The sequence below is a fragment of the Cetorhinus maximus genome, chromosome 4 (assembly GCF_964194155.1).
Source record: "Cetorhinus maximus chromosome 4, sCetMax3.hap1.1, whole genome shotgun sequence".
In the NCBI taxonomy this organism is placed as follows: Eukaryota; Metazoa; Chordata; class Chondrichthyes; order Lamniformes; family Cetorhinidae; genus Cetorhinus; species Cetorhinus maximus.
In genome coordinates, this window is record NC_135882.1 from 163240952 (window position 1) to 163259165 (window position 18214).

An 18214-nucleotide genomic window follows, 5' to 3' on the forward strand; every position below is an offset into this window, starting at 1 on the left:
CCGGGAATACTTCCTCCCACTTCATTACTAAAGCATCACCTTAGACCGTGCCATTGGTGTCATACTGTGTGCCTGGCTTGGGAAAACCCCTGAAATCCAGAGGCAATGTAAAGGGCCAGAGATCCTACATCATAGGACTCTGCCCCTTCTTCTCCTGTGTTTACTCCAGCGAATAAGCTCAGCACGGACTTGATGGGCCAAATGGCCTGCTTCTGTGTCATAATGATGCTATGAATAAGTATTCCTTGGGAGCAAAACACAGGAAAGTTGAACTTGTCATTCCACAGTCATAACTTGTGGGGAAAAGCTTCCCAAGTGCTGGGACAAGTTAGAATTTGTAAGTTAATGGAAGATGGTGGAAGGGAAAATCTGTCAGGAGCATACAGACTTACAGAGCGCGAGGTGGTGATCAATCTCACTTGCCGTCCTAATTTCCTGTTTTCCTGTTAAGGCTCACATCAAGCTTAGTGAACATGCATTTTTAATATTACATTGTCAAGGGGATGACAGGCAGAGCATCTAGATAAAGGAAAATACAGATCAGCAAACATTGACACTCAACACACCGACCCAGGTCATTGTATCGAAGAAATAAAACACTACATCTTTTATGGCCCTAATTGTAATGGATAGGTGCAGCCAAACAGATTATTTTTGCAGCAAAATATCTTTGTAATGTGTATATAAAACACATTCACATTAAACAGCCTCTATATTTATGAATATATATCTTTTCCCCACACCATTGTGCAGCGCCTTGGGACGCTCTCCAATGTTCCAGATTCTATGTCAACGCAAGTCACTCCAATACAAATATATGACTTTTCCATAACGAATAACTTCTTATAGATCAAGTGCAGCATTAATTAATATCTAGGATTAATAATTTACTTCTACATTGGCACAGGTTTTTTGTAGGAACAGAACACAAGCATATTATGCCCTGTGCCATCAGTGGGTGAGTCTAGTCACTTTTATCCAGAGTTCAGATGTATACACAGTGCTGGAAGTAAAAGTAATAAAACCCATTCTTCAAGGCTGAACTTTCAACATGGAACCAGCAAGCTAGCTCTGAAATATTATTTCCACCCTATTAGTTTCAAACAGATCGATCATTAACGTTGCAGGATAAATTGTCCATTAAATTTCATCAGCAAGACAAATACTGAGAACAGCAGTCAGGGGAATTCTGATGTCTGTGTCACTCTCTAGAGACCTGTATTAATAACATAACAGGAAACGAAGCAAATCTAACAGAGTAAAGGTGAAGGTTACATAAAATTAAGTAGGATCTGTGGCACAGAAACAGGCCATTCAGCCCAACTGGTCTATGTCAGAGTTTATGTTCCACACGAACCTCCCATCTAATCATATCCTTCTATTTCTTTCTCCCTCGTATACAAATCTAGCTACCCCTTAAATGCCATGGCAGCTTCTACATAGGGCCAATTTTCGTAAGAGCTTCCCTTTCAAAGTTAGCAGGATCAATATTAAAATCTATACTTGTCTCAGCTACTCTATTCTGCTAGTGAGTTCCATATCCTGATCGCGTTCTGGGTAAAGAAATTTCTCCTGAATTCCCTATCGGATTTATTAGTGACTATCTTATTCTGGTGGCCCTGGTTCTAGACTCCCCCACAAGTGGAAACAGAGGGTCCACAAATCTTCTGCATAAGAGAATTCTCTTATAAAAAAAAAACCACATTGGTTCCAGACCTCTTGATAGACGTTCAATCAATGGGTTCAGATCACAAACTGGTCTGGCTATATCAGCTATTCCGTACCTTTATTTCCTGTGATGCTTCCTCATATTACAGATTCTGAACAAGAATACTTTCCTAAACTAAAAAGCAATTTTATTGCAAAAAATGTTTCAACTTCAATTTGAAGAATAAATTTAAGCATTTTACTGTGTGACCACGACCTCAATTACACAATTTTGTAATAAAATGTTTTATCCTTGGTTGATGTCACCTATTATATAATATTCTCTGTGGAGAGATTAATTATAAAAAATGGAATAAAAAACTAACAAGAGTTGAAGGTATCACACAGATAAAAGCCAAGGGCGGGCATAGGAAAATGCAGACTTTCTGGCAGCAATGTTGACTTTGTTCATTAAAGGGAATGGAAGACAAAGAACGTGTTAATGTTAACTCTGCCGACGCACTCCACTGATGCTCACTCGTGTCACTCGGGCGATCTTTAAACTGGCACGGTAAGACTTTGCATAGTTCTGTCCTAGTTGGCTGGTAATTCACTGCTGCCGTGATACAAGCAATATTGTGGCACCACAGAATCGCTGGGGTCAATTCTAACTTCGTTAGGCTGCAGGGGATGAGGGGGCATCACCCACATGCGTTGCATGGGCACTCTTACCATCCTGCTCGCAGCTGCGCCTTTCCATTTGTTTTTACATCCTGCTTATAATGGGATGCCCAAAGCCTCACACATTATTCCAACTGTAGCCTAAATAAAACCTTGTAAAAATTCACTGTTACATAGGATTATATTACATAGGATACACAGCACAGAAAATGGCCACCCCCCATCCCCCAACCTATCATTGCCAGCATTTGTGTTCTACTTGAGCCTCCTCCCATCTTTCTGCACCTAAATCTATCATCATAGGCCTCCATTCCCTTCTCCGAGTTCCGCATTCTCACCACTTCTTGGGTAAGAAAGTTTCTTCTGAATTCTCTATTGGATTTCTTGGGTGATTATCCCATACTGACGGCCTCTAGTTATGCTCTTCCCCACAAAAGGAAATATTCTCTCTGTATCCATTCTTTCACAACATTTTATCATTTTAAAGACCCTTATCAGGTGACCCCTATTTTAAAGAGAGAATATATGTATTCCCACTTATTTCTGGTATCATCCTTGCAAATCTTTTTTGCACCCTCTGCAGTGCCTCTCTGTCCTTTCCAATATCTAGCGACCAGAACTACACACAGTACTCTAAGTGTGGTCTATGAACACCTTGTTTTTAGATTCTGTACCTTTGGATTAAAAGCCAAGGATCAGCACCTCTACTGTTTATAAGACTTCACCATTTATGATATATTTCCATTTCCTGATCTTCATTCCTAAATGTGTTATTCTTCTACACCTGCCACCTATCTGTGACCTGTTAGCCTATGTATGCCTTGCCACAAAAGTATCTGTCAGATCATCATCACAATTTGCCATATGTCTAATTTGCATGTTGCCACCAAATTTTCACTTCATTATTTAATTGCTCACTTGATTACTTAAATCTAGATCAGTTATGTTCTCATTAATAAGGATGGCTCCAACCACTGTGAACAATAAATGCCACATTTCCTTTTCCTTATATATATACTCTTTCATGGGATGTGGGAGTCGCTGGCTAGGCCAGCATTTATTGCCCATCCCTAGTTACCCTTGAGAAGGTGGTGGTGAACTGCCTTCTTGAACCGCTGCAGTCCATGTGGTGTAGGTACACCCACAGTGCTGTTAGGGAGGGAGTTCCAGGATTTTAACCCAGTGACAGTGAGGGAACGGCGATATATTTCCAAGTCAGGATAGTGTGCCAATAAAGGAATTAAACAATGTTGGCACAGCCCTGATTTTTCAAAATCTGCACTGATTGGCATTGACTGGCTCACTTTATCAGTAGTATAGGCACTAGTAATTTACCAACAACTGAAGTTAAGATTATAATTTTCCAGCTTATCTCTGTTTACTTTTTCAAACTGGGATATCACATTTTCTATCTTGCAGCTTTCCAGCAACATTTTCCGACCTTACCTAACTACTCTCAGGATTACCCCATTTAGACCTCAGGTTCTGTAGCTACAGCTTCCTACATTTTTATATATTAACACCGGTTTGCATTGCAGAAAAGCCGCGGTCATGGAGCAGTAGTTAAGATTTAAGCTATTTTAATAAGTCTGATTGTTGCTGTTCTGACCCTCAGCACTAAGTACAAAGTTTGATACTGGAAGGCTGTAAGAAATTGGCTGATTGACGGAGGTGGCTGGTTGGTGCACGATTTGGGAAGAAGTGGTCAGAGTAAGGCTTGTTGCTGAAGCTCAAAGGCCTAAGTCTGGATTTGCTTCTTGGATCAAGGGGAGCAGTGGGACAGGATTTCTGACTGCCCTCTCCAACCGCACTGTAACCCTGTCCCATGCTCCTGGGTCCAGAGGTGTTAGCAATGCCTGCTCACCAACCGGGAATCAGGTAGTACTGTAGAAGGACCATCGCTGCATCAAGCAGACAGTAGAAAGGACCATTTAAGAGATTGAAAAGCCTCAAAGATGAACACAACAACTAAGGCTACAAAGCTAAATGCTTGGGTCCACTCCCTCAGCACCCCACCCCACCATTGAGAAAACTCACAGCTATCCCACCACTAACCTGGGCCTGCCACAACCTATCACAGTCTAAGGGAAGGAAAAATGGGCACGGTAGCTACTAGGCTCACACCCCTTCCCCATTGGCATGAAGCTGATTGGGACAGTGGTCCAGTGGGGCCAGGCTGAGGTGGGAAATGGAGCAGAATGTTGGGCAAGCTTTGCCATCTGATTTCGCTCCATTTTCCATTGGTGCCGTAAATGAAATTGAAGGGATCGCATCTGACCCGAAGACTGTCACCTTTTACATCGCTTGGACATCAGGCTGAGTTCTGGTAACACTAACATGCACTTTTTTTTTGTCTGTCCCACAGATTAAGCACTCTGCTACTACACAACAAAATATTTCACTATCCTGGTCAACGGTGTGGTAAACAACCAACCCAAGGTGCCAGGGCGGGTGCCTTGGAATGCCAGTCAAGACTGTAAATTCCTAAACCCTTGATTCACTTATTCAGCAATGCACCACAAAAGGCAGCTCAAAACAATGGCCCAAACATTCCCTACAGGAGCAGAGCAATAATCAAGGAAGGTTGGGTTTAATATCTTCAAAAAAGAACTTCAACTGATGAAATCAAGCATGCAAACAACAAGAAATGAAAATCAAGGGAGCCATCGATCCAGGTTTGGCAATAAGACAAAGATTGGTGATTATGGTAAGCAAGGAGGCATTAAATTACCAAGAGACATAGACAGATTAAGTGAATGGGCAAAACTCATTATTCAGTGAGCATTATTTAAATGGTGGAAGGCAAGGGACAATAGAGGCCAAAGGTAATTTACGGGTCCATGTGCATAGATCACCAAAGTGTAGTAGTCAGGTACAAAAGAAGGGGAATGGAATCTAAATTTATACCTGGAGGGCTAGAACATAAAGGGGAGGAAGCTTCCCTGGTTGGACCACATCTGGAGTAGTGTGTACAGTCCTGGGCACCGCATCTCAGAAAGGGTATATTTTCCATGGAAGGAGTGCAGCGTAGATTCAATTGAATATTGTCAGAGCTACAAGCGTTAAAAAATTAGGAGAGGTTTCATAAATTAGGCTTGTACGCCCTGGAAAATGGAGGGTTAAGGGGTGATTTGATTGAGGCTTTTGGGATATGGAAAGGAATTGTTAGGGTTGACGGAGAGAATTTTCTTCCCATTGATGGGGAGAGTATCTCTGACAATGAACATAACCATTTAGAACCAGGCCATTCAGGAGAGTGGTCAGGCAACACTCCTTTACACAAAGGGTGTTAGAAGTGTGGAACTCTCTCCCAATAAAAACAATAGATGCTAGTTCAATTAAAACACCTAAATCGTGGATTGTATGATGATGGGATCTGAGGGCATTAAAAGATATGGAGCCAAGTCGGGTAAAAAGAGTTAGCATACAGATCAGGCATGCCAGTACAGGCTTGAGGGGCTGAATGGCCTACTCCTGTTCTGAAGTATAACAGGCAACTGAAATGCCCATTTATGCTATCAAACAAAGTCAAAATTGTCAGCAATATTTCCATTTCCTCCTGACATGGTGAAAGGAAGCTTTCCCCTTCGTAATGGATCCAAAGATCTGCAAGTAATCTGCTATGGAGCAAGAACTGGAGTTTAGATTTAATCAAGCTCAGGAAGGAAAAAGGAATAAACAATTATTAGCAGATCCTTCTTCACAGAATAATCAACAATAGTTTGAGCATTTTAGCCATTGCTTACCTCTAGTTCTGTACACCGGCTTGTTTCCCCTTTATCTAGAAAACAAAAAACAAACGTAATTTAGGCTTTTTTTTTCTCAGCACAATGCAGCAGTCTACAAGGCACCAACTTTCACTGCAAGCAACAAGAGAACAGAATTCAATGTTGCAGCTAAAGAAATCTACTGTACAATCCTTGCACACACTGCTGTTTACGCCAGACAACCCAATCACACTAGCTGCTTTGGAATCAAATTGCTTCATTTAAACTCACAACAACAATAATATCCTGCATTTATATCGTGGCTTCATCAGGAAGAAACAGCTCCAAGGTACTTCACAAAGGCGTAAGGAAAGCCAAAGAAGGAGTCTAACATTAGGTGACCGGAAGTTTGGCTGAAGAGATGGGGTTTTCAAGTGGGTCATAAAAGGAGGTGGAGAGGCAGAGGGATTTACAGAAGGAATTTCACACTGTTGGACCCAGGCAGCATAAGGCATGGGCATTCTAGAGACCTGAGTCAGAAGAATCAAGATACTTTAATTCATTTTTGTCATGTCGGTGTCTCTGGCAAGGCCAGCATTTATTGGCCATCCCTAATTTGAGGAGGTGGTGGTGAGCCGCCTTCTTGAACCACTGCAGTCCCTGTGGTGTAGGTACACCCACAGTGCTGTTAGGGAGGGAGTTCCAGGATTTTGACCCAGTGAAGGAATTGCAATACGTTTCCAAGTCAGGATAGTGTGTGGCTTGGAGGGCAACTTGCAGATGGTGGTGTTCACTGCTGCACTTGTCCTTCTAGGTGGTAAAGGTCACGGGTTTGGAAGGTGCTGGCAAAGGAGGTTTGGTGAGTTGCTGCAGTGCATCTTGTAGATGGTACACACTGCTCCCATTGTGCGTTGATGGTGGAGGGAGTGAACGGATGGGGTGCCAATCAAGCAGGCTGCTGGATGATGTTGAGCTTCTTGAGTCTGAAGCTGCACTCATCCAGGCATGTGGAGAGTATTCCATCACACCCTTGGCTGGTGAGCAGACTTTAAGGAAACAGGGAGTGAGTTACTTGCCTCAGTTTCCAAGTCTTTCACCTGTTCTTGTAACCACATTTGAGCTTCTGGTCAATGGTACCCCTCAGGGTGTTGATGCTAGGGGATCTGGTGATGGTAATGCCATCGAATGTCAAAGGGAGGTGGTTAGATTCTCTGTCGTCAGAGATGGTCATTACCTGGCACTTGTGTGGCACAAATGTTGCTTGCTACTTATCCGCACAAGCCTGAATGTTGTCCAGGTCTTGCTGCATTTGGAAATTAATTGCTTCAGTATCTGAGGAGTTGCGAACAGCACTGAACATTATGCAATCATCAGCCAACATCCCCACTTATGACCTTATGATGGAGGGAAGGTCATCGAAGAAACAGCTGAAGATGGTTGGGCCTAGGACACTACCCTAAGGAACGCCTACAGCAATATCCTGGGACTGAAGTGATTGGCTTCCAACAAACACAACCATCTTCTTTTTTGCCAGGTAAGACCCCAACCAGTGGAGAGTTTTCCCCAATTCCCATTGATATCAATTTTGCCAGGGCTCCTTTTTGCCACATTTGGTCAAATGTTGTTTGATATCAAGGGCAGTCATTCTCAAGTCAGCTCTGGAGTTCAGTTCTTTTGTCTATATTTGCGCCAAGAGGACAAGAGCTGAGTGGCCCTGGCGGAACCCAAACTGAGTGTCAGTGAGCAGGTTATTGCTAAGCAAGTGCCGCTTAATAGCACCGTTGATGACCTCTTCCATCACTTTACTAATGATCGAGAGTAGACTGATGGGGCAGTAATTAGATGGGTGGATTTGTCCTGCTTTTTGTGGACAGGACCTCCACGGGCAATTTTCTGAAGACTGGCATCTGTGATGCTAGGGACCTCAGGAGGAGGCCGAGATGGATCATCCACTCGGCACTTCTGGCTGAAGATTGCAGCAAATGTTTCTACCTTGTCTTTTGCACAGATGTACTGGGCTCCCCCGTCATTGAGACTGGGGACATTTGTGGAGGCTTCTGCCCTGGTTAGTTGTTTAATTGTTCACCACCATCATGATTGGATGCGGCAGGACTGCAGAGCTTAGATCTGGCCCATTGGTTGTGGGGTGGCTAAGCTCTGTCTAACGCTTGCTGCTTCCACTGTTTTGCATGCAACAAATCCTGTGTTGTAGCTTCACCAGGTTGACACCTCATTTTTAGGTATGCCTGGTGCTGCTCCTGGCATGCCCTCCTGCACTCTTCAGTGAACCTGGGTTAATCCCTGACTTGTTGGTATTGGCAGAGTGGGGAATATGTCGGGCCATGAGGTTGTAGTTTTTGGGCTTGTAGGGCAGGAGGAGATTACAGTGATAAAAAAAAGCAAGGTCCTGTTAGAATGCAAATACAAGTATAAAAATGTTAAATAGGAGACATTAGGGGATTAGGAGCCAAAGTAGATCAGCAGTTGGGCGAGTGGGGCTTGGTGCTGGATAAGATAGGAGACATAGAGTTTTGAATGAGCTGCTTTACAGAGTGTCAAGATGGGAGGTTGGCCAGGAGAGCATTTGAACAGTCAAGTCTGGATGTGACAAAGTCCTGGGAGGAACTCTGGGGCAGAAATAGGTGATGTTACCAGAGTGGAAATAGGCAGTTCTCGGTGATGGCGAGGACATGGGATCAGACGATCAGCTCATGGTCAAAGGAGATGCTGAGATTGCAAGCACGCTGGTAAACTTGAGACTTCGGCTAGAGTGGGGCTTGGAATCAGTGGCAAGGACACAGAGTTTGTGGTGGGAGCCAAAGTTGGTGGCTTTGGTTCACCTTAATGTTTAGCTGGACAAAACTCCGGCCCATACGAGACTGGATACAAGATAAATAGTTGCAAAATACAGAGGCAGTGGAGGAATTGAAAAAGATTGTGGAAAGGTAGACCTGGGTGTCATTAGTATTGATGTAGAAGCTGACCCTGTGTTTACAGGCGAGGTTACCAAATGGTATCAAGTAGATCCGATAAAGAATAGGAGGAGGCCAAGATCCTTGAGGGATTCCAGAGATAATGGGTGGCAATGGGAGATAGTCTATCAAGGATGGAACCAGGCAAGGAAAACCCCACTGAGCTGGCCCATGGAGGATGGTATAGTTGATTGTGTCAGAGGCTGTAAGTGTTGCAGAGGACATCATGGTCACATGGTAACAAAGGATATCATTTGCGACATTGATTAGAGGCATTTTGGATTGTGGCAGGTGTAGGAGCTTAATTGGAAAGATTTAAACATGGGATTTCAGGATAGATGGGTGCAGATTTGGAAGATGACAACGCATTCATGGACTTTGGAAAGGCAAGGGCGACTGGAGATGGGCCAGTAACATGCGAGGACTGAGGATCAAAGATGTAAAGAAGAACGAGAGATTATCTAATTGGTTTATATAAAATTCATTAGGGGCTTGACAGAGTGGATGCTGAAAAAATGTTTCCACACTGGGGAATCTAGAGCACGGGTGTCACAGTCTCAGAATAAGGGTTCAACCATTTGGGGCTGAGATAAGGAGAAATTTCTTCACTCAAGTGGTTATAAAAATTTGAAATTCTCTACCCCAGAGACCTGTGGTTGCTTAGTCTTTAATTATATTCAAGACAGAGTTAGATTTTGACCCAGAGACAGTGAAGGAACAGCGATATATTTCCAAGTCAGGAAAGTGAGTGGATTGGAGGGGAACTTCCAGGTGGCGGGTGTTCCCATGCATCTTTTGCCCTTGTCCTTCTAGATAGTAGCAGCCGCATGTTTGGAAGGTGCTGTCTAAGGAGCCTTGGTGAGTTCCTGCAGTTGGTACACACTGCTGCCATGTGCACCAGTGGTGGAGGGAGTGAGCGCTTGTGAATGTGGTGCCAATCAAGTGGGCTACTTTGTCCTCGATGGTGCCAAGCTTCTTGAGTGTTGTTGGAGCCACACTCATCCAGGCAAGTGGAGAGTATTCCATCACACTCCTGACTTGTGCCTTGTAGATGGTGGACATGCTTTGGGGAGTCAGGAGGTCAGTTACTCGCCGCAGGATTCTTAGCCTCTGACCTGTTCTTATAGCCAGAGTATTTATAAGGCTAGTCCAGTTCAGATTCTGGTCAATGGTAACCCCCAGGATGTTGATAGTGGAGGATTCAACGAATGTAATGCCATTGAGTATCAAGGTTCAATGGTTGGATTCTCTTTTGTTGGAGATAATCATTGCCTGGCACTTATGTGGCATAAATGTTACTTGCCACTTGCCAGCCCAAGCCTGGATATTGTCAAGGTCTTGCTGCATTTGGATGTGGACTGCTTCAGTATGTGAGGAGTCACGAATGGTACTGAACATTGTGCAATCATCAGTGAACATCCCCATTTCTGACCGTTTGATGGAAGGAAGGTCATTGGTGAAGTAACTGAAGAAGGTTGGGCAGAGGACACTACCCTGAGGGACTCCTGCAGTGATGTCCTGGAACTGAGATGATTGACCTCCAACAGCCACAACCATCTTCCTTTGTGGGTATATGACTGCAACCAGTGGAGAGGTTCCCCCTGATTCCCGTTGACTCCAGTGTTGCTAGGGCTCCTTGATGCCACACTCGGTCAAATGCTGCCTTGATATCAAGAGCAGTCACTCTTACCTCGCCTCTGGAGTTCAGCTCTTTTTTCTTTTTTGAACCAAGGCTGTAATGAGGTCAGGAGCTGAGTGGTCCTGGCAGAACCCAAACTGAGCGTCACTGAACAGGTTACCATAAACAAGTACCACTTGACAGCACTGATGATGACCCCTTCCATCACTTTATTGATGATCGAGAGTAGACTGAGGGGCGGTAATCGGCCAGGTTGGATTTGTCAGTGTTGTAGTGGTGGAGCAGGCTCGAAGGGTCAGATAGCCCCCTCTTGCCCCTATTTGTTATGTTCTTATATTCTTGCACTTGGAAAGTATCCATGAATGAGAAAATAATATTTACTCCTTGGAGCCTGCTCAGTCAGCATTCTATATCTATCCTACTCCACCTGTTTAATGCCCTATCAATGTGACTCAGTCACATCTTCTGCTCCTGAAGAAACCAAGTGAAGAATTACAGCAATTCTTTCACAGGAATGAATGATGCAGAACTCATGAAACTCCTTTTGCATAAGCCAAAGGATGCCTTACTTGTAATCACTCGGCAGACATCCTGCCTCCCCTCTAGGCACATGGCCCCTGTAGCCTTAAAGGGTGTCATTTAGCGGCTGACTAAGCAATAATGCTGATTAATTTAGTAATTGACACATCTGATAATAGGCTTTGAGTTTTCTATATTGCAAAACATCTTTCTGGGGTGCATGAAATTGCTAGCCACACCTGTGGATCCGTCTGCAGAATAGTTCAATTAGAAGAGGAAATCATATTTAATCTAATAAATTAAACTACTAAATGGAGTGCTTATATTAATCACACACATTCTGTAACAGACCAACTGAAAAACTGCACAAAATATTCCCTCTAGTGCATCATTCAAATCACTCAAAACCTATTTCTTATGTCTGCACAGAAGGATTCATTCACCCATTGACGGTGCAGTACACTGAATCAAAATTGTGTCAGTCTGAATTATGTTAGGAGGGCTGTCTGGCACTTGCCCACATGCTGAATTCTTGATTTTGCATGTGCTGTCATGTGGCGAGCAGGAAGGGAAATGCCGCAGAAATAGGCCATGAATATTTCCAAACAGCAAAAACCACAAGGAATAGCCAGTCACCCAAGTTTTCTCAAAACACATGGTTCACCAGCAGCACTGCAAGGCTAGGAAACAACACACACATGGAATGCTCCAAAATGAGAAAAAAAAAAGAGGATCCAAATCAACTATTGAAATATGATAATATGAAATATGATAAAACAAGCAGTATTAGGTTAAAGTGTCAGTTAAAATATCTGAGCAATTCACATTCACTTGTATTAGACGCTAATTCGGCCTCAACTGCGTCCAGCTCTGGGTGCCGCAATTTAGGAAAAGAAGTGAAGGCATTGGAGGGGGTGCAGAAAAGATTCACGAGAATGGTTCCAGGGATGAGGAACTTCTGTCATGAAGATAGATTGGAGAAGTTAGGGCTGTTTTTCTTGGGAAAGGAGGCTGAGAGGAGATTTGATAGATGTATTTGTTAATATGCTAATATGCAAAGTGCTGGATATTGAAACAATGGCTGTCACGGACAGACCCACCCGAAACCCCATGGAAATACACAATGGGTGAAGTATTTCAGGCCAGGCTACAGCCACTGGAGAGAGATTGCAAGAAAGTTTTCAGCAGAAGAGACAGGCTGAAAGGGGCTCTCTCTTTTGGAAGAAGTGTATTACTCGGGTTGGAAGCCAACTACACTGGAAATCTACCAGTGAAACGAGATCTCAGAAAATTGCAACATCTTCTACATCTGACTGCATCCACAAAACCAGCTAATCCAAATCGGCGCAACGTTTAAAAATCTACACCTCAACGACAATCAAAGAACACTGAACCGTTTATTCTTTTAAAATTTTTTTATTGGACTCTAACTTCCATTATTTCTGATTCCCATGTGCACGGTGTTGCGTTTTATTATTTTTTTTCCTCTCGGGTTTAGTGGTTAATAAATTTGCTTTCTTTGGCTCGAGAAAACCTTGTTCGATTGGCTCCTTATTGCTCACAACTTAAACAGTTAAATACATGTTGATTCAGAAAAGGCCTATCCTTGCGAAAAAGAAACTTAAAACCTTTGTTGTGACCAACCGAGGAGATTGAATAGAGGGGAGCCACTCCATCTCCCCTGGCCATAACAAAATCGGGGGTTCGTATCTGGAACTGTTCCCACAGGCCGACGAAAGAATTGGGATGGGGAAAGTAAATTCTTCCTTCAAAAGCAATTTAAAAAACTGCACCAAAAAAAAAAAAAGGTTTTCTTGGGTCTGTAATACTAAAGTGCTAAAATGTCCACGTTCAATGTCAATGCGTTCATAGAACAGGATGAGATAACTGGAGAGACGTTAAGTGCACTGTCCTTTGAAGAACTAAAAGGTGGAGCTAGGCACTTAGACTTGGAGTTAAGCCCGAAAGCCAGAAAAACAGAAATTTTAAAATGGGTGGTGAAGGTGGAAATTGAGAGCACCGAATCCGATAAATTAGCGGCAGGAAAATTCAGATCGGAGCCACGGAAATTGGAACTGGAATTTGAGAAAAGGGGAAATAGAGAGAGAAAGGCAGGAAAGGGAGAAGAGGGAGAGGGGCAGGAATGGGAAAAGAGAGAGAGAGAGAGAAAGAGGCAGGAACGGGAAAAGAGAGAGAGAGAGAGAGAGAAAGAGGCAGGAACAGGAAAATAGAAAGAGAGACAGGAACAGAAGGAGGAGAGAGAATTCCAGGAAAGAGAAAAAGGGAGTTTAAATTAAAATAGCCCGAGCTGAGAAGGGGGATCCCACTCCGTCCACTGAAGACACCCCCGGCTCAGATTTAAGGGCTGAGATATTCAACTCTGCCCATTTAATTCCCAGGTTTGATGAAGAAGAGGTGGACACCCTCTTTATCTCTTTCGAAAGGGTAGGCCAGCAGTCAAAGTGGCCAGACCAACACAGGTCCTGTAAGCTGACAGGAAAAGCTCACGAGATTTACTCCCTCTAGCCTGAGGAAACTACAACAAGCTGTGAGGCAGCAAAAAGGGCTATTTTAAGCACGTACCAGTTAGTGCCAGAGGCATACCATCAGAAATTCCGTACCCTCAGGAAATGGCCTGATTTGAAAGGCTTAAGCAACTCACTTTTGACCAGCGGGTACTGGCACTTAAGATGGAGGCCACCTATGAAAACCTTTGTGAAATAATTCCCTTCGAGGGCTTTAAAAACTCCATACTCTTCCTGATAAGAATGCATATAGCAGAACAGAGAGCAAATGGGGCCAGTCAGGCAACAACTCCGATGATAATGATGATAATGAGCTTATCCACAAACCCCCATCCCCTGGTCATCCTCAACCAACTGAGAAGGATGGAAGGTGGATGAGTGATAGGAAACTGGGCACCCATGGGAGAGAAGGGACAGCTGGAAACACAAGGGGCCCTCCTCAGGCCAGAAAGGATGGTGCTGAGAAGAGCAGCCAAGCCAAGAAGCCTGTGTGTTTAACTGCTGCAAGACAGGACAGCTCCGTGCTGAGTGCTGGAGGTTACAGGGAAAACCCGTGGGGTTTGTTGGGCGACAGCGCACAAACCCTGCACAGAAAATGGGAGTCAGACAGCAAGCATAGCAGACCAGGCTATGGCTCTGACTGCGGCAGCAAATCTCTGTAGATCAGGGGTGGGGAACCTTTTTCTTATCACGGGCCATTCACACATAGATAAAATCAGTCGCGGGCCACACCCACATAAAAATCAACTTAATTTTGTTTTTTTTTTAAGAGAAAATACAGAAACGTTCAACTCACCCGCTGTTTTAATGCAATGGCTGAATTTGAATATTATATTGTTAAATATTATTACAGTAATTTAGCTGATGCTTATATCCAAAGCAAATTCATAACGATGATGATAAATGCTATTTTGAAGTGCTACTGTCATTGGTCTACATTTTTAGAAATTTTGCTGCGGGCTGGATGAAATTGAGCAATGGTCCAGATCCGGCCCACAGGCCGTGGGTTCCCCACCCCTGCTGTGGAAACACTACTGTGACTATGGGTAAGTTTACAAATATCCCTGGAAGTCACAAGGATTTTGTATCAAGGGGAAGAGTGACCACATTTCCCCAGAGCAAGACAAATAGGCCTACATTGATAACTGAGGGATACAGGGACCAGACAAACTCTGCTGCTGGGAAAAGGCATGATCTTTACACCAGAGAATGTAGTAGGTGCCAAGGTGTTGATAAAGGCTATTGAAGGAGGGTACATGCCCCTCCTCTTATACTGGGTGCACCTGGAGAGCAACCTTGTGTCAGGACCGGTGAACATGGGAGTCGTCCCCCAGTTTGCCTGTGGACAGGGCCAACCTGCTCCTCTGCAATGACTTGGCAGGATCAAAGGTGATGGCGTCTCCAGTAATCCCTGAGAAGCTGAGTGAGGTCAGAGAGACTGAACAGCTGCATGGTAAAGTGCCTGGTATTTCCCCCGAATGTGTGGTAACCTGGTCTATGGAGAGACAAACTCCATCAGGGGAGGCTGACGTAGTACCGTAAGCAGATAGCTCTACTGTCCGGTTATCTGAGACCTTTTTTGGGAGTCTCAAAGACCCTAAGGAGGTAATAAGTAGGACTTCCTTAGGTGCCGCTCAGCAAGCTGACCCACGTTAAAAAAATTAGCTCAGACTGCCCAAACTGAAGCTGAGGCAGAGACAATCCCTGAATGCTACTACGTTAAAAATTATGTGCTGATGAGGAAATGGAGACCCCCCTCACAGACCTGCAAATGAGGAGTGGACAGCGATCCACCAGGTAGTGGTGACACCATGGTAATGTGAGGAAATATTACAGCCAGCACACAAAATCCCAACGGCCAGGCATTTTGGTATACGAGAAACCCAAGCTCACATCAACCAGCATTTTTACTGGCCACACCTCCAGCAAGATGTAGTAAGGTTTTGCAGAACCAGCCACACCTGTCAGGTTGTGGGAAAAGGGGGCCACCGGTACATCCTTACCATCATGGACGTGGCTACCTGCTTCCCAGAGGCTGTTTCCCTGAGAACCATATCAGCCAAAATAGTGGTGAGGGAATTAACACAATTCCAGTATGGACTGCCCACTGAGATCCAGTTGGATCAAGGCTCAAGTTTCACATCCCGAATATTGCAGGGAGTCTTGGGTAACCAATGAGTCCACCTTCTGCTCTAAAAACCTCTCCTTGATTAGTCTCAGAGAACCTCTCACTTGGTGTCTGTAAACTAATTCAAATGGAGTAAAACCAGTGGGCTCATAGGGTGAGTCTCTGATAGCGAACAGAAGAAAACCTAGTCCTTTATCCCAATTTTGGGGGTACTTGTGGCAGTGCCCTGATCATTGCTTTTAAGGTCTGGTGGTACCATTCTGACACCCCCTGCAACTACAGGTGATTTAAAAAAAATATTCATTCATGCAAATTGGGTATCGCTGGCGAGGCCAGCATTATTGCCCATCCCTAATTGCCCTTGAGAAGCTGGTGGTGAGCCGTCTTCTGGCAGGTTCCCTTGACCACCCACGCAAAGGGAACCTCTGCCTTCACGGCTCCGGATGGGTTATACCAGTGTCGAGTCCGTGCCATTTAGACTCCAAAACGCCATGGCTGCCTTTCAAAGGCTGGCGAACCAGGTAAGTGATGGGCTTATCCAACTGTGTAGTGTCACCTAGATGACCTCCTGGTATACAGTGACACCTGGGAAACTCATTTGGAGCAACCAGAACCCCCTCTTCCAGAAATTACAGTCAGCTGACCTTGTGGTCAATCTCACAAACAGTGAGTTCGCTAAGGGTCAGGTGACCTTTGGACATGTGGTGGGTCAAGGACAAGTGCTGCCCAGAGCTGCAAAAGTACAAGCAGTGGTACAGTTTCCCATTCCCACAACAAAACGAGAAATCATGAGATTTTTAGGGATATGTGGGTTCGACCGCAAGTTCATCCCGAACGTCGTCACAGTAATTGCCCCACTGACAGGCCTATTATCGGAAAAAAAGCAAAAGTAGTGTGGACCAGGATGTGCCAGACAACTTTTGGAAAGCTGAAAGCCATTTTAACAAACGGGCCAGTGTTAGCAGCTCCAGATTTTAACCAAGCATCCAAAGTAGCCCATCAATACTAGCGAGCTCAGGGTAGGGGCTGTCCTCCTCTAGGAAGACGGATCAGGGATAGAGAGATCAATCAGATACTTCTCCAAAAACCTGAACACACATCAGTAACGGTATTCCAGAGTAGAAAAAGAAACCCTAGGTTTATTATTAGCTCTCAAACCCTTTGAGATGTATATCCGAAATAGAAACAGAGGACCACAGCCTACACTGACCACAACCCTTTAACCTCTGTGGAAAAATTCAGAACTCAAGAACGCCAGGTTATTCTGCTGGAGTTTGTTTCTCTAGCCATATCACCTAAGAATCATCCGCACTGCAGGAAATCGAATGCGATTGCCAACGCCCTGTCCAGAGCTCAACAAGACCCAGTTAGAACTGATGGGATAATCCAGGTTTCTTCTAATACAGAGGTGTCAAAAGGCTACGCCCCTTTATTTTTGAAAATATGATTTTCCACCTTTGAACTGACTCGAAATTCGACAGAACAAAGTACTTAAAAATGCAAGGCCAGCTTCCAAGGTGAAGGTGAAAAACAAACAGATCACCCTCAGGGTAGTGTGAAGTGAGACATTTCCTATAATTTAGAGACCCATCGAAACTCGTAACTGTCTGAGGAAGAGACATTAAAAATGCTGGATATTGAAACAATGGCTGCCACAGGCAGACCCACCCGAAACCCCTTGGAAATACACAATGGGTGAAGTATTTCAGGCCAGGCTGCAGCATCTGCAGAGAGATTGCAAGAAAGTTTTCAGCAGAAGAGACAGGCTGAAAGGGGTTCTCTCTCTCTCTCTCTCATTTGGAACAAGTGTATTATTCATGTCAGAAGCCAAATTTACTAGAATACTATCAGTGAACCGAGATCTCGTAATAATTGCCACATCTACATCTGACAACACCTATGAAACCAGCTACTCCAAATCGACCTTAGTTTAAAAATCTACACCTCAAGGACAATCAAAGGACACTTAAACTTATATTCTTTCAACCTTTTTTTATTGGACTCTAACTTCCCTTATTTCCGATACCTGTGTGTGTGACGTCGCGTTTTTATTATTTTTTCGTTCAGGTTTTGTGGTAATAAATTTGCTCTTTAACCCAAGAAAACTTTGTTTAATTGGCTCCTCATTGCTCACAGCATGAGTAGTTAAATACATTCTAATTCGGAAAAAGCATATCCTCGTGGAAAGAGAAACTTAAACCTTTGTTGTGACCAACTGAGGAGGCTGCGTAGAGGGGAGCCAGTTCACTCCTTTCTCACCTGGTCATAACATATTCAAAATCATGAAGGATCTGGATAGAGTAGATATGGAGAAACTGTTCCCACTGATGAAAGGATCGAGAACGAGAGGGCACAGGTTTAAAGTAATTAGAAAAAGAAGCAGACGTGATATGAGA

At 44.0% G+C, this 18214-nt stretch overlaps 1 protein-coding gene across 2 annotated transcripts in view; it reads right to left on the reverse strand.

Moving 5' to 3' along the window:
- LOC144680000 (protein spire homolog 1-like) overlaps positions 1–18214 on the reverse strand; it is a 276542-nt gene that overhangs the window by 229866 nt on the left and 28462 nt on the right. The window contains exon 2 of one of the 2 annotated variants that reach the window (XM_078541063.1): positions 6075–6109. In XM_078541063.1, coding sequence (XP_078397189.1) covers positions 6075–6109 — 35 coding nt within the window. Of the gene's footprint in view, positions 1–6074; positions 6198–18214 lie in introns of those variants that run through there. The other variant, XM_078541067.1, reaches the window with a different exon arrangement.